General features: G+C 40.5%; 1 protein-coding gene across 3 annotated transcripts in view; it reads left to right on the top strand.

Annotated features, from left to right (window-relative positions):
* tmeff2a (transmembrane protein with EGF-like and two follistatin-like domains 2a) overlaps nucleotides 1-12,455 on the top strand; it is a 135,702-nt gene that overhangs the window by 66,927 nt on the left and 56,320 nt on the right. For all 3 annotated transcript variants that reach the window (XM_039818568.1, XM_039818567.1, XM_039818566.1), the window contains exon 4: nucleotides 6,717-6,743. In XM_039818568.1, coding sequence (XP_039674502.1) covers nucleotides 6,717-6,743 — 27 coding nt within the window. The remainder of the gene's footprint in view (nucleotides 1-6,716; nucleotides 6,744-12,455) is intronic.

Genomic DNA, 12,455 nt, shown 5'->3' with positions numbered 1-12,455 from the left:
CCCTTTTTGATTTGAAGTCTTTACATACTTGGGTCAGTATCTCAGTCCTTGGCTTGGGAACCGAAGCGTCACATGTTCAAGTACGGACCAAGTACAGTATGTGGACTGGCAGCTGAAAAGGTGGCAGTTGGCCTCCTGGGCACTACTGAGGTGCCCTTGAGCAAGACACCAAACACCAAATTGCTCGGGGTGCCTCTCCAAGCACAGCCCCGCTGCTCTGACATCTCGCCACTAATACATGTGTATAGGTCAGGGGTTCTCAGATGTATTTCTCAACGTTCCGCATCTTTTTTATTCTAGGTTATTCTGTGGTCTCATAGCAAGTGTAACCACAATGCGGACACTTTCAGCTCGCCATTATATTATATTGCAGCAAACACTGTCAGCGTGGAGTTTTGAAAAGTGTAATCACACTTTCGACAGCTTTATCAGCAGTGCCCTGACTCACTGTGACTTGAACAAGCTGCATGGTCTCGTTCCGTCTCCACCATGCCACGTGTGGTACGGGGTATGGGCTGGGTCCGGATTGACATGCTCTGGACGCGGACCTTGGTCTAGGCTTTGAGAAGTCCTGTCTTGTCCTGTTTGTGTGCTGTCCTGTCTGTGCAAGAGAGTGAAAAAAATTTAATTTGCCCTCTGGGATCAATAATGCAAGTATGCCATCTACTTCTTCTTGTGACCCATCTTGCCACATTACCAGGTCTTTTCTGGTTTTTAATGTACATCACGGACCCGCAGGATCTTTCTCGCTGTTTACCAAACCAAACAGCCACCTGACAACACAATTTCATGTGCTCTCATTAACCCTCTTGGATGCTGCTGAGGCCAAGAGGCCAGACGTTAGATTCTGCTGTCTTTCCAAACAGTAAACAGGAGGCATGCTGAGGTGTGGGTTTCATGCTATGTGACGACACTGAGGCATAGACAAACAGGATACCATATCTTTTTTTGTCCCCAAGGAAAAGTATCTTGTAATGGCTACTTGTAATTGCACATCATGCACGATATAATATCACATAGGTTTAGGTTTGTGCCATCTTACAAAGTGGGGTATTTTAGCCCATTATTGACTTTTTAAGTGTAACATCTGTCAGATGAAGAAGCAAGTTTACACTTCTTTTATTCCAATTCATTCCAATCTTCATTACCTTCATGTCACCAACAGATAAGGAAGTTCTGATTTAAAAGACCGATAACAGGAAGAGCTCTCAGCAGTACAAAGCCAGTGAAAGAAAGCTGATTACCACAGGATGGTACCACTTTCCTATCACATCAAGTGCTAGCCCAGCACATTGAGGAGCATTAGCTTAGCCAAGTGAAACAAACCAAGCAGTCTATTTTCCCCAAAGGAGAGAGTTTAGCTAAGGCAAGCGCTAACATCGCAAACCGTATAACTTCCAGGAAGTCATTAAATGGGGAGGTGGGAGAAGGTTTAATTGACACGTTGTTAAAATGTTCATGACATGGTTAATGACCCTTTTGTCGCTCTGCGATCCCCGAGCACCAGCAGATGACAGGAGCCATATGTTTATAATGATTTAAGAAGCGCATTCTGGGTTATCAGTAGACCCGGAGCTAAATGAGAATCAGTGTAATAGTGTCAGTGTAATCACACATACAGTACAGGGGAAGTCATCAATACACAAATTCTCTCTGCACAAAAAGCCCAGCTCTTGACCGTGCTAATTAGTTGCAAATTCTACCTGGATTCTAAGTAATGGTAATGTAATACGTTACGTACGATCTCTCAGGAGATTTTCTTTTTTGCTTGCTCTCCTCCAGGGAGGTCAGAAGTCAAGATGAGGTACAGAGCAGCACCCCACAGTGGATTCAAGGCCTTTCTAAAGGACATTTTCGGTTGGGAGTGAACGTCCGTGTTGGATGATTTTACAAAATCCTGGGTTAAATCCAAATGCCAAATCTGTTCTTTCTGCAATGTACAGTATTTGCATGGCAACTATGGTAGTTGAGGTCAGGAATAGAAATAGTTAATTGCACCACCTCTACACTCATACTTTCTGCCTCGCTACATAAATGGCATGTTGTCATTGGATGTAAACCGTGACATGCAGAATCCTCCAATATGCACATAAATCCTAAAGGGAGGAAATGTCAGCAATTCTGGCAAAATTATAGTGTGATATAATGATGGCTGGAGGGTCAGTAGTCCACCACTATTGAGATTCTAACGTGGGATCTGTGTTCTATATAGAATGCTATTTAGTCAGTAAGATGATAAAGATTCTTGTAGATCCTGGAATCCGTCAACCCCTGTGGTCAGCGTCTGTGTGCAGGGTTCAAAATGAACACCATTTACTAGCCAAATGCTGGTAAAATATGCAAGGGGCTGGTAGATTTGCTTCACTTACCAGCCGTGTGTGTGTGTGTGTGTGTGTGTGTGTGTGTGTGTGTATGTGTGTGTATGTGTGTGTGTGTGTGTGTGTGTGTGTAATGCTGTAAAGCCTCTGCTGTAAGCAGCACAGCAAGGTTAACAACCTAGTAGGTTCCTCTCTCCTTCCATCTGCTTTCCCCCTCTTTTAAATCGCTCCCAAACTGAAGGAAAAAAAAGAAAAATCACTTCAATCACGTATTGTCTACGGAGGTAACCATTTCTTTTCTCTTGGCACTCCTCCTCTGCTCTCTCACAAAATAAAATTTTGTGGTATCTCCTCATTGTAACCCTTCATTTGGCAGACAAGCGGGCAGAGAAGTGCACTTGTGCCTGTCTCCCTTGCTATTTTGTTCTATTTTCTAATGCCAGTCTTTCTCTTCTGAAACCTCTGCCCTTGTACAGATACTAAACATTTGTATTGATCTCCCATGAACCCCTTCTGACTTCAGCCTGATCCTTCAAGCTAAACCTTTTCATGAAACACTGCACATTTCGTGTCCCACATGTACCAAGGTCACTGAAATTCTGCAGATTTAAAAGGAGGTAAGGGCAGTTTTTGTCAAGGATGTGCGTGGAGATTTTTTTTTTCTCCAACAATAAGGGTGCCCTGTGTTTTTTTTTTTTTTCTTGTTCAACGAACGTTTAAAGCTTTCTATTTACATTCAGCATTACTCAACAATACAGATTTTGTGTATCCTTGAGATCTAACGTGTTAACACTTATCAAGCCGATTTTTAAATTGTGCGTTGTTTAAATCCATATTTTCTGTAATATAGTTGTTGCTAGTATAACCTGCAATGTTCAACTCGGAGTAAAACGTCTTTTTTATAATAGATACTCCTTCCCATTTTGCAGAGTTATTATTTATGTGACTGTGCTGCATATCTGGCAGTGAGTGCAAAGGAATGGAATAGATGGTAATGACAGTACAAGTACTCGATACAAATAAGTGTATCATTTACAACTTGTGTGACCGTCAGCCTGCTCGGCATGCTAGCTCCAGCAGCTTATGCTTGCAACCCTTTTTCTTCACAGTGTACATTTTTCCCTATCGGTTCTGGTGTGACTATTCAACCAAACCCTCTTGTTTGAGTCAGTGTATCGGTTTGAAATCTTTATGGGCAACTCCTTACTCCCTCAGCATCCAATAAAGTAACCGCAAACTCAATGAGAAGGGCCTCTCTTCTGTCCACACGGGATCCAGTCACTAATCACAATCCCCCTTTTCTCAGTCCAGTGCTGTGTTACTCTGCTTTCAGCCCCTGTTGCAAGACTTCATTTTGAAGCAGAGTGATGGCCGTCAGGGCGTTTAATGCTGATTGAGTCCCATAATCTAGCATTGACCTTTTAGAAATTTACAGTACTGTACATTTTGCTGATAAGTTTTAGATTATTGGATTTATTTTAAAGCCACTATGTATGTAATATTTTTGTGGTATGCATTGTTCTGATTGTATTTTGATGGTGGGTTTTTCTTTTTGTAAAGAAAATTGACAATCCTGGTGAAAACTGGTGACGGTCTGTGTTGCTTTCAGTCCATAGATCAGTGTCCTTTCATGGGTTGAGGGGGACAGCAGTGGCGACGTGCATTGCTGTCTGCCACAGTTTATTTTGTTATACTAAAATGTAGGGCTGTCAGCATTAACGCGTTGATTGCGTTGCGATAAAGGGCCGAGCATAACACCTTAATTTTTTTTTAATCGCATGCCGCCATTTATTAATTTATTTTCACGTCGTGCCTAACAGGCTACTATTTTGACCCTTTGCCGCATCTTTACTTATCATCAAGCTGCCATATACTTCCTCCTAACACATCCTCCTGCTGCTGGCTGCAGGCATGATGGCGAAATGCAGCAGCAACACAATTCTGAATGGCGCTTTTTATTTTCCAAAACTCCCGGACGGCTCGTAGACAAGTCGAAAGCCATACGTACATGTTGTAAAGCCGAATTAAAATATCACGAAGCACGTCAAGCTTGAGCTACCACCTACGAGCTAAGCATAGTCCAGTTAACGTGACTCAGGTTGATGCTAGTGGGCTCAGGCAAAGCACTATTTTGGAGAGTGCTACTCGCCGACCTGTTATTGAAACCAAAGTGCAAACGCTGTCTCATCAACCGGTGATCACTGGACGTCAGTGAGTAATCCAAATTATTTAGAAGTTACTGCACACTATATTGACTCTGGTAAGTAGGGTTGGGTACCGAAACGTGCTGACCTAAACGGTAGTAACGAGACCAAATAAGAACGAAAATTTCGGTGCCTCATTTCGGTGCCTGACTTTACACTACACCTGACAGCAGGTAACGCCTACCTTTAGCCAGCAGCTGGAGTAAACAGGGTTAAAATGCTGACAGCTAACGTTAAAGAGTGTAAAGTGTGACTGTATTTCACTTTAGAGGATTCCAACACCGGGACTCTGCAGCGCAGCAGCTGCCGTTGTCGGAATTAAACAACACAGACGGTGCATTCACTTCAAACAGGTAGCCTCATGGTGCATTCACAGTATTTGTAAAATACCATTTTCCCATCTGGTGGTTGTTTTTCTTGTTCACAGCAATTTACTGGTGAAATAAGTTATTGTTCTAGTTATTACATTATTATTAAATCTTTTTGACCATGGCCTTAACAATAAACAAGTTCCTGACTGTTGTTTAGTACCCTTCTTTTTTTTCCTTTTTTCTTTCTTTGTTTACAGTAAATAAATAATAAACTAATACAATCTTTCTTTGCATTCATTTGATTCCCAATCAAGATACACTGGTAAGAATTGCTTTCCATTGTTAATATGTACTTAAAAACAGTTCTGAAATGCAAAATAATAGAATTTTAATCATATGATAAAACATGCGATTAATCCCGATTAACTATAGAAATTCAGCCATTAAAAAAAAAAATCGTTTGACAGCCCTATTAAAATGTCTACTCCCACAACTGCACTAATAAAGGGACTGAGAAAAAAGTATTTTTCCAAAACATTTGAATTTTAAAATTTCAAAAAACAAATTAAATTTGTTCATATCTACTTTCATTTCGGAGACTTTGACTGGTTGCTTTGAGAGTTACTTTCCCTTTGCACAACTGACCGTCTGTTGCACTGACCTCCAAAGAGAGAGTTTTTTTTCCACGTCAGAAATGCATTTCATCGACCCAACGCTTATGTCATTAAAGTATCAGGACAGCTTGCTGGTCAGACTCCATACGTGTTTAGTGTGTGCACCTCTTCTAAAACCTTCTCACATGAGTATTCATATGGAGCAGAGCTATTATCCCCCCTACAGTCCTCTGAGGCCCTGCGTCTGGTCTCTGGCCCTGGGCATTTTAGCAGATCGCTTTATGCTGGGCTCAAGTTACACGCTGCCTCTTCTCCGAAGTGCTCATCAGTATCCCTTTCACGGCCGTATTGTTAAACAGTTGAGTTAGCTCGGTGTGTTTGAGGGAGCTTTACTCAGATTCAGTGTGAGAGCCATGGAGGACACATTGACAACTGGAAACAGAGTGTCTTCTGTCAGTCCTACCACGGAAAGGTCCACAGTTGGAGGTGTTATCATTAGGAGTGGGGGGAAAAAAATTGAATATCGTATCTGTCATGATGTCATGAGATGATTTTTTACATTGATTTTTTTCCCCTAGAATCAATATTTTTTATTTATTATTTGTACCAATGATTCACCTCAACATTTAATGTTTATACGGTACCGCTGACGATGACCACATCCTATCTGTTTCCTAACCAAAAGCAGAAAATGCAGAAAATCCATGTTATGCACTTCTTCATAAATGAAATACATATCAGACTGACTGACTGACATGTGGCATTCTTTTTTTTTAACAATTAGTTTTTAGAAATGTCTCATGATATATTGTCTCTAGAAGTGTATTATTCAACTTTTGTTTTTGTTAAAGAAGGAAAAGAAAATCTCAATACTATCGAATCGCAATACTTATCGTGTCGGCAAGAATGTATCGTGAAAGAATCGAATCGGGACAAAGGCATTTCGTCCCAGCCCTAGTTATCATCAATGCGCTGCTGCAGAATGGAGAAGATGCATGATGCTCAAAGCCCCAGGGCACCCTGCACTTTTTTCGTTTTGAAAATCGGAACTCTCAGGATCACTTTGTGCTCCATCTTTAGAGAAATCTCCTCTCACTCAAATGCCCCCACAAGCACACAAAGTGTCTCACTCGTCACACTCGTACACTCACAAGCAGATATTCACATTGGCCTAGACACACTCTTACATATGCAGACACACACGCTTATTCAGCTAATGTCTTTGGCTGTGTGAGCCTCTGGTTAATAACTGTTTATTCTCCTCTGCAGATGCAGGCTCAGGATCAGGAGACGACGGTAAGATTACTCCCCTCCTCCTCTGCTCTAGCTCCACATGTGCTGCTTTTTAATGTATTTCTCTGGGCTTATGGTCTTCCGCCACTGACAGCAGCATAATATGCTGATTATGGAGAGACGTGTGAACTGTAAGCCCAGACAAGTTCAGTTTATTTCAAGGAAATTCATTAAACAATATGTTATGCATTCTTGAACAAACAAACAGGTTTGACTTGAATGTACTTAAAGGTCCTATGACATGCTGCTTTTTGGATGCTTTTATGTAGACCTTAGTGGTCCCCTAATACTGTATCTGAAGTCTCTTTTATATAGACCTTAGTGGTCCCCTAATACTGTATCTGAAGTCTCTTTTATATAGGCCTTAGTGGTCCCCTAATACTGTATCTGAAGTCTCTTTTATATAGGCCTTAGTGGTCCCCTAATACTGTATCTGAAGTCTCTTTTATATAGACCTTAGTGGTCCCCTAATACTGTATCTGAAGTCTCTTTTATATAGACCTTAGTGGTCCCCTAATACTGTATCTGAAATCTCTTTTATATTGACCTTAGTGGTCCCCTAATACTGTATCTGAAGTCTCTTTTATATAGACCTTAGTGGTCCCTAATACTGTATCTGAAGTCTCTTTTATATAGGCCTTAGTGGTCCCCTGGTACTGTATCTGAAGTCTCTTTATATAGACCTTAGTGGTCCCCTAATACTGTATCTGAAGTCTCTTTTATATAGACCTTAGTGGTCCCCTAATACTGTATCTGAAGTCTCTTTTATATAGACCTTAGTGGTCCCCTAATACTGTATCTGAAGTCTCTTTTATATAGACCTTAGTGGTCCCCTAATACTGTATCTGAAGTCTCTTTTATATAGACCTTAGTGGTCCCCTAATACTGTATCTGAAGTCTCTTTTAAATAGACCTTAGTGGTCCCCTAATACTGTATCTGAAGTCTCTTTTATATAGACCTTAGTGGTCCCCTAATACTGTATCTGAAGTCTCTTTTATATAGACCTTAGTGGTCCCCTAATACTGTATCTGAAGTCTCTTTTATATAGACCTTAGTGGTCCCCTAATACTGTATCTGAAGTCTCTTTTATATAGACCTTAGTGGTCCCCTGATACTGTATCTGAAGTCTCTTTTATATAGACCTTAGTGGTCCCCTAATACTGTATCTGAAGTCTCTTTTATATAGGCCTTAGTGGTCCCCTAATACTGTATCTGAAGTCTCTTTTATATAGACTTTAGTGGTCCCCTGATACTGTATCTGAAGTCTCTTTTATATAGACTTTAGTGGTCCCTTAATCCTGTATCTGAAGTCTCTTTTATATAGGCCTTAGTGGTCCCCTAATACTGGATCTGAAGTCTCTTTTATATAGACCTTAGTGGTCCCCTAATACTGTATCTGAAGTCTCTTTTATATAGGCCTTAGTGGTCCCCTAATACTGTATCTGAAGTCTCTTTTATATAGGCCTTAGTGGTCCCCTAATACTGTATCTGAAGTCTCTTTTAAATAGACCTTAGTGGTCCCCTAATACTGGATCTGAAGTCTCTTTTATATAGACCTTAGTGGTCCCCTAATACTGTATCTGAAATCTCTTTTATATTGACCTTAGTGGTCCCCTAATACTGTATCTGAAGTCTCTTTTATATAGACCTTAGTGGTCCCCTAATACTGTATCTGAAGTCTCTTTTATATAGGCCTTAGTGGTCCCCTGATACTGTATCTGAAGTCTCTTTTATATAGACCTTAGTGGTCCCCTAATACTGTATCTGAAGTCTCTTTTATATAGACCTTAGTGGTCCCCTAATACTGTATCTGAAGTCTCTTTTATATAGACCTTAGTGGTCCCCTAATACTGTATCTGAAGTCTCTTTTATATAGACCTTAGTGGTCCCCTAATACTGTATCTGAAGTCTCTTTTATATAGACCTTAGTGGTCCCCTAATACTGTATCTGAAGTCTCTTTTATATAGACCTTAGTGGTCCCCTAATACTGTATCTGAAGTCTCTTTTATATAGACCTTAGTGGTCCCCTAATACTGTATCTGAAGTCTCTTTTATATAGACCTTAGTGGTCCCCTAATACTGTATCTGAAGTCTCTTTTATATAGACCTTAGTGGTCCCCTAATACTGTATCTGAAGTCTCTTTTATATAGACCTTAGTGGTCCCCTGATACTGTATCTGAAGTCTCTTTTATATAGACCTTAGTGGTCCCCTAATACTGTATCTGAAGTCTCTTTTATATAGGCCTTAGTGGTCCCCTAATACTGTATCTGAAGTCTCTTTTATATAGACTTTAGTGGTCCCCTGATACTGTATCTGAAGTCTCTTTTATATAGACTTTAGTGGTCCCTTAATCCTGTATCTGAAGTCTCTTTTATATAGGCCTTAGTGGTCCCCTAATACTGGATCTGAAGTCTCTTTTATATAGACCTTAGTGGTCCCCTGATACTGTATCTGAAGTCTCTTTTATATAGGCCTTAGTGGTCCCCTAATCCTGTATCTGAAGTCTCTTTTATATAGGCCTTAGTGGTCCCCTAATACTGGATCTGAAGTCTCTTTTATATAGACCTTAGTGGTCCCCTAATACTGTATCTGAAGTCTCTTTTATATAGGCCTTAGTGGTCCCCTAATACTGGATCTGAAGTCTCTTTTATATAGACCTTAGTGGTCCCCTAATACTATATCTGAAGTCTCTTTTATATAGACCTTAGTGGTCCCCTAATACTGTATCTGAAGTCTCTTTTATATAGACCTTAGTGGTCCCCTGATACTGTATCTGAATTCTCTTTTATATAGGCCTTAGTGGTCCCCTAATACTGGATCTGAAGTCTCTTTCCAGAAATTCAGCCTTGGTGCAGAATTACAGCCACTGGAGCCAGTCCCACAATGAGCTTTCCTTAGGATGTGCCATTTCTGTGTCTGTAGCTTTAAATGCTATTGAGGAGGAGAGAGGGGGGGCATGGTGGAGGGTGGGGGTGCGACCTTGACCAGCCACGGTTGTAGCTCTATTTCCTCATGTGCGGGCCAAATTCTCTGGGCAGCTGTGGGCGGCGGGCAAAGCAGAGAAAGGGGAGGTAACCTTGCTCCTTATGACCTCATAAGGAGAAGATTCCAGATCGGCCCATCTGAGCTTTCATTTTCTCAAAGGCAGAGCAGGATACCCAGGGCTCGGTTTACACCTATCACCTTTTCTAGCCACTGGGGGACCATAGGCAGGCTGGGGGAACGCATATTAATGTTAAAAAAGTGAAATTTTCATGCCATGGGACCTTTAAGCGTACAATACGTAATTTTCTGCCACTAGGAGTCTCTCATTTAAAACAATAACAAAAGACTTGGTTTGATGACGTCGTGAAGTGGCGTGGGATGCTGTCATTGCGGTTAAATTATCCCGGTTTGGATTCCTTCAGTGTTCATTGTTCAGGAGGTTTTCACTGGGAGCCGAATTATCCGCAGAGGTCTCCTCCTCTCCAAAACAAACGGACAAGGAGATTGAAACTGATAAAAAGCAGTTTTAACTTCACAATCAGTGTTTCTGCAGAGGGAATGCGAGCCGAGCTGCCACTAACGTTTGCCCGGCTTGTTTCCCTGATAACTTAAGATCCAGACGTCCGATTACTAAAATCCTTCATACGGTTAAAATATACAGTTAAAAAACGACCAAGATATAAAAGGGGTATCATAAAAATTTGGCTTAAAACTGTATTATAATAAAACTGTATTATACACGTGTATTTCTATGACCATCGTTCACTGCGCGCAAGATTTAGACTTCCCCTTATATAGTGCATAGCGTTGGAAATTACATATTTAAAATCAACATAAACATAAGCAACGCCATGCCCCGCCCACAATGTTTGGCGTGTGCTAAAGAGCTTCGCAATTTAGCTTCGCCAAGGTCTTTACATTATGATCACCAATTTTGAAGTCGTTAAAGTACAACCCCTGAAAATGGTCAAAATCATCCATAATTTGAAAATTTATTTCAATATAGCAGACCTCCTGTTGGGTTAAGGGGGTGGCTCCAAGAGACTTTTTTGTAAGTCTGGATATGATACATATGCCTACCAAATTCCATACCTCCAAATGAAAGTTAAAGGAGGGGGCTTTAACTTTAAAAACTGATCGCTATCGAGCCAATTTGCTATGCCCAAGCCCGAGACCCATGTCAGATCGCAATTTTCACCAAGTCTGATATGCGTACACATTTTTGTGGGTTTTTGAGTAGCCCAAGCACCTCCTTTCTTTGCTCAAATGCATAGAATAAAAATAATAATAAGAAAAAACACTTGAATTTCAATATTATTTTTGTCAGTGGATCACATGACTACTTCCATGTGAAAAGGGAAACCTGTGGTGGTGAATCCAGAAATAATTACCAGCCAACTCTGCAGTTCCCTTCAGCTCTACAGTGTTGCAGCAGCTTTAAGCTCATCGTTTTGGTTAGATGGGCCGCAATGTCACCACCGTCATAATGTGGTTTCATATGAAACGGGCAGCTGTCTTCAGAAACAAAAACTCAAAAACCCACCGTACCCTACCTGCCCAGCGTTAAACGCACTTTCTCCATAGCACATAACTATGGAGAATACAGAAACAGTAATTGCAAGGTAAGGTAAAGTGACCGTAGTGTGATTAATAGCAGCTGAGTCAGCAGGTCTACTTACCTATGTGAACACAAGAAACTGTCAACATCCGTTTTTATGAATATTATTTCCGCATTCTAATTTTAAAGCAGATTGTCAAGCAACATAGAGCTTCCTCTGCCTGCCCGCGTACTCTGTTTTGCTATATCTATATCAATATACATTTTATTGCTTTTATTATTGGTTGTTTATTTCTAACTTGACAGGGTAATTCAGGAGGAAGTAGGGAGTGCTTACAAAGAAAAAAAAAACATATTAATGTGGCCTTGGTTGCATCACAAAGGAGAGTTGTTGTTGTTTTTTTTAAACGGTCTTTACTCACAACTGCTGCAGTAAATGATAATGAAACTGTGACAGAAAAATTATAAAAATAAAAAAAATGGCTTGTGATGGATTTTCTGTGTCAAGCTATTTGCAAGTCTCAGCTGGATACTTCTCAGATCATCCGGAGATTTATGGCCTGAAAGAGAGGAAAGAATTTGAAACACTGAAAGTATGCTTTGGAAAATGTTCAGCAATTACACAACGCTTCTGTACACGGTTCACACACAAAAAAAAAACAGTATTGGCACAGTCCTTTGGGAATCCTAATCTCAAACTGATTTATTTGACTAAGGTCGTTTTATTTTTGTACAGCTGGGAGGCCCAAAATACAAATCCACTTATACACACACAACAATTCAGGGCTAGTTTCAAAAGGACTTGCAAAGACAGTGCACACTATGTGTGGTTACGGGAATCTTGTTCTCTTCAAATTGCATTTATGGTTGTGTTATTAAGGGAGTGTTAGATTTTCTCCTCACACTGCCTAATGAAAGGAAGTACCGTGGCTGTTTTCTCAGAATGGTGTGTGACCAACATTGCAATTAAGAAACGCTGGAGCTGAACGAGGATGCGCGTTGGAAAGGGGTTGATAAGTGTGTGAGAGTTTATTGTAATAAGATGGAGAAGAGCTTAGGGCCGTGAGTGACGTTTTCTGAATAACTTTTGTGTGAGTATCTAATCATATAAAACCTCCATCTGATTAATAATCTGTCTTTCAAGTAAGACTCCAATTTGTTGCCTAAT

This window comes from Perca fluviatilis, chromosome 12 (assembly GCF_010015445.1).
Source record: "Perca fluviatilis chromosome 12, GENO_Pfluv_1.0, whole genome shotgun sequence".
In the NCBI taxonomy this organism is placed as follows: Eukaryota; Metazoa; Chordata; class Actinopteri; order Perciformes; family Percidae; genus Perca; species Perca fluviatilis.
Note: the sequence above shows the minus strand (reverse complement) of the source record. Positions and strands in the feature narration are given on the sequence as shown.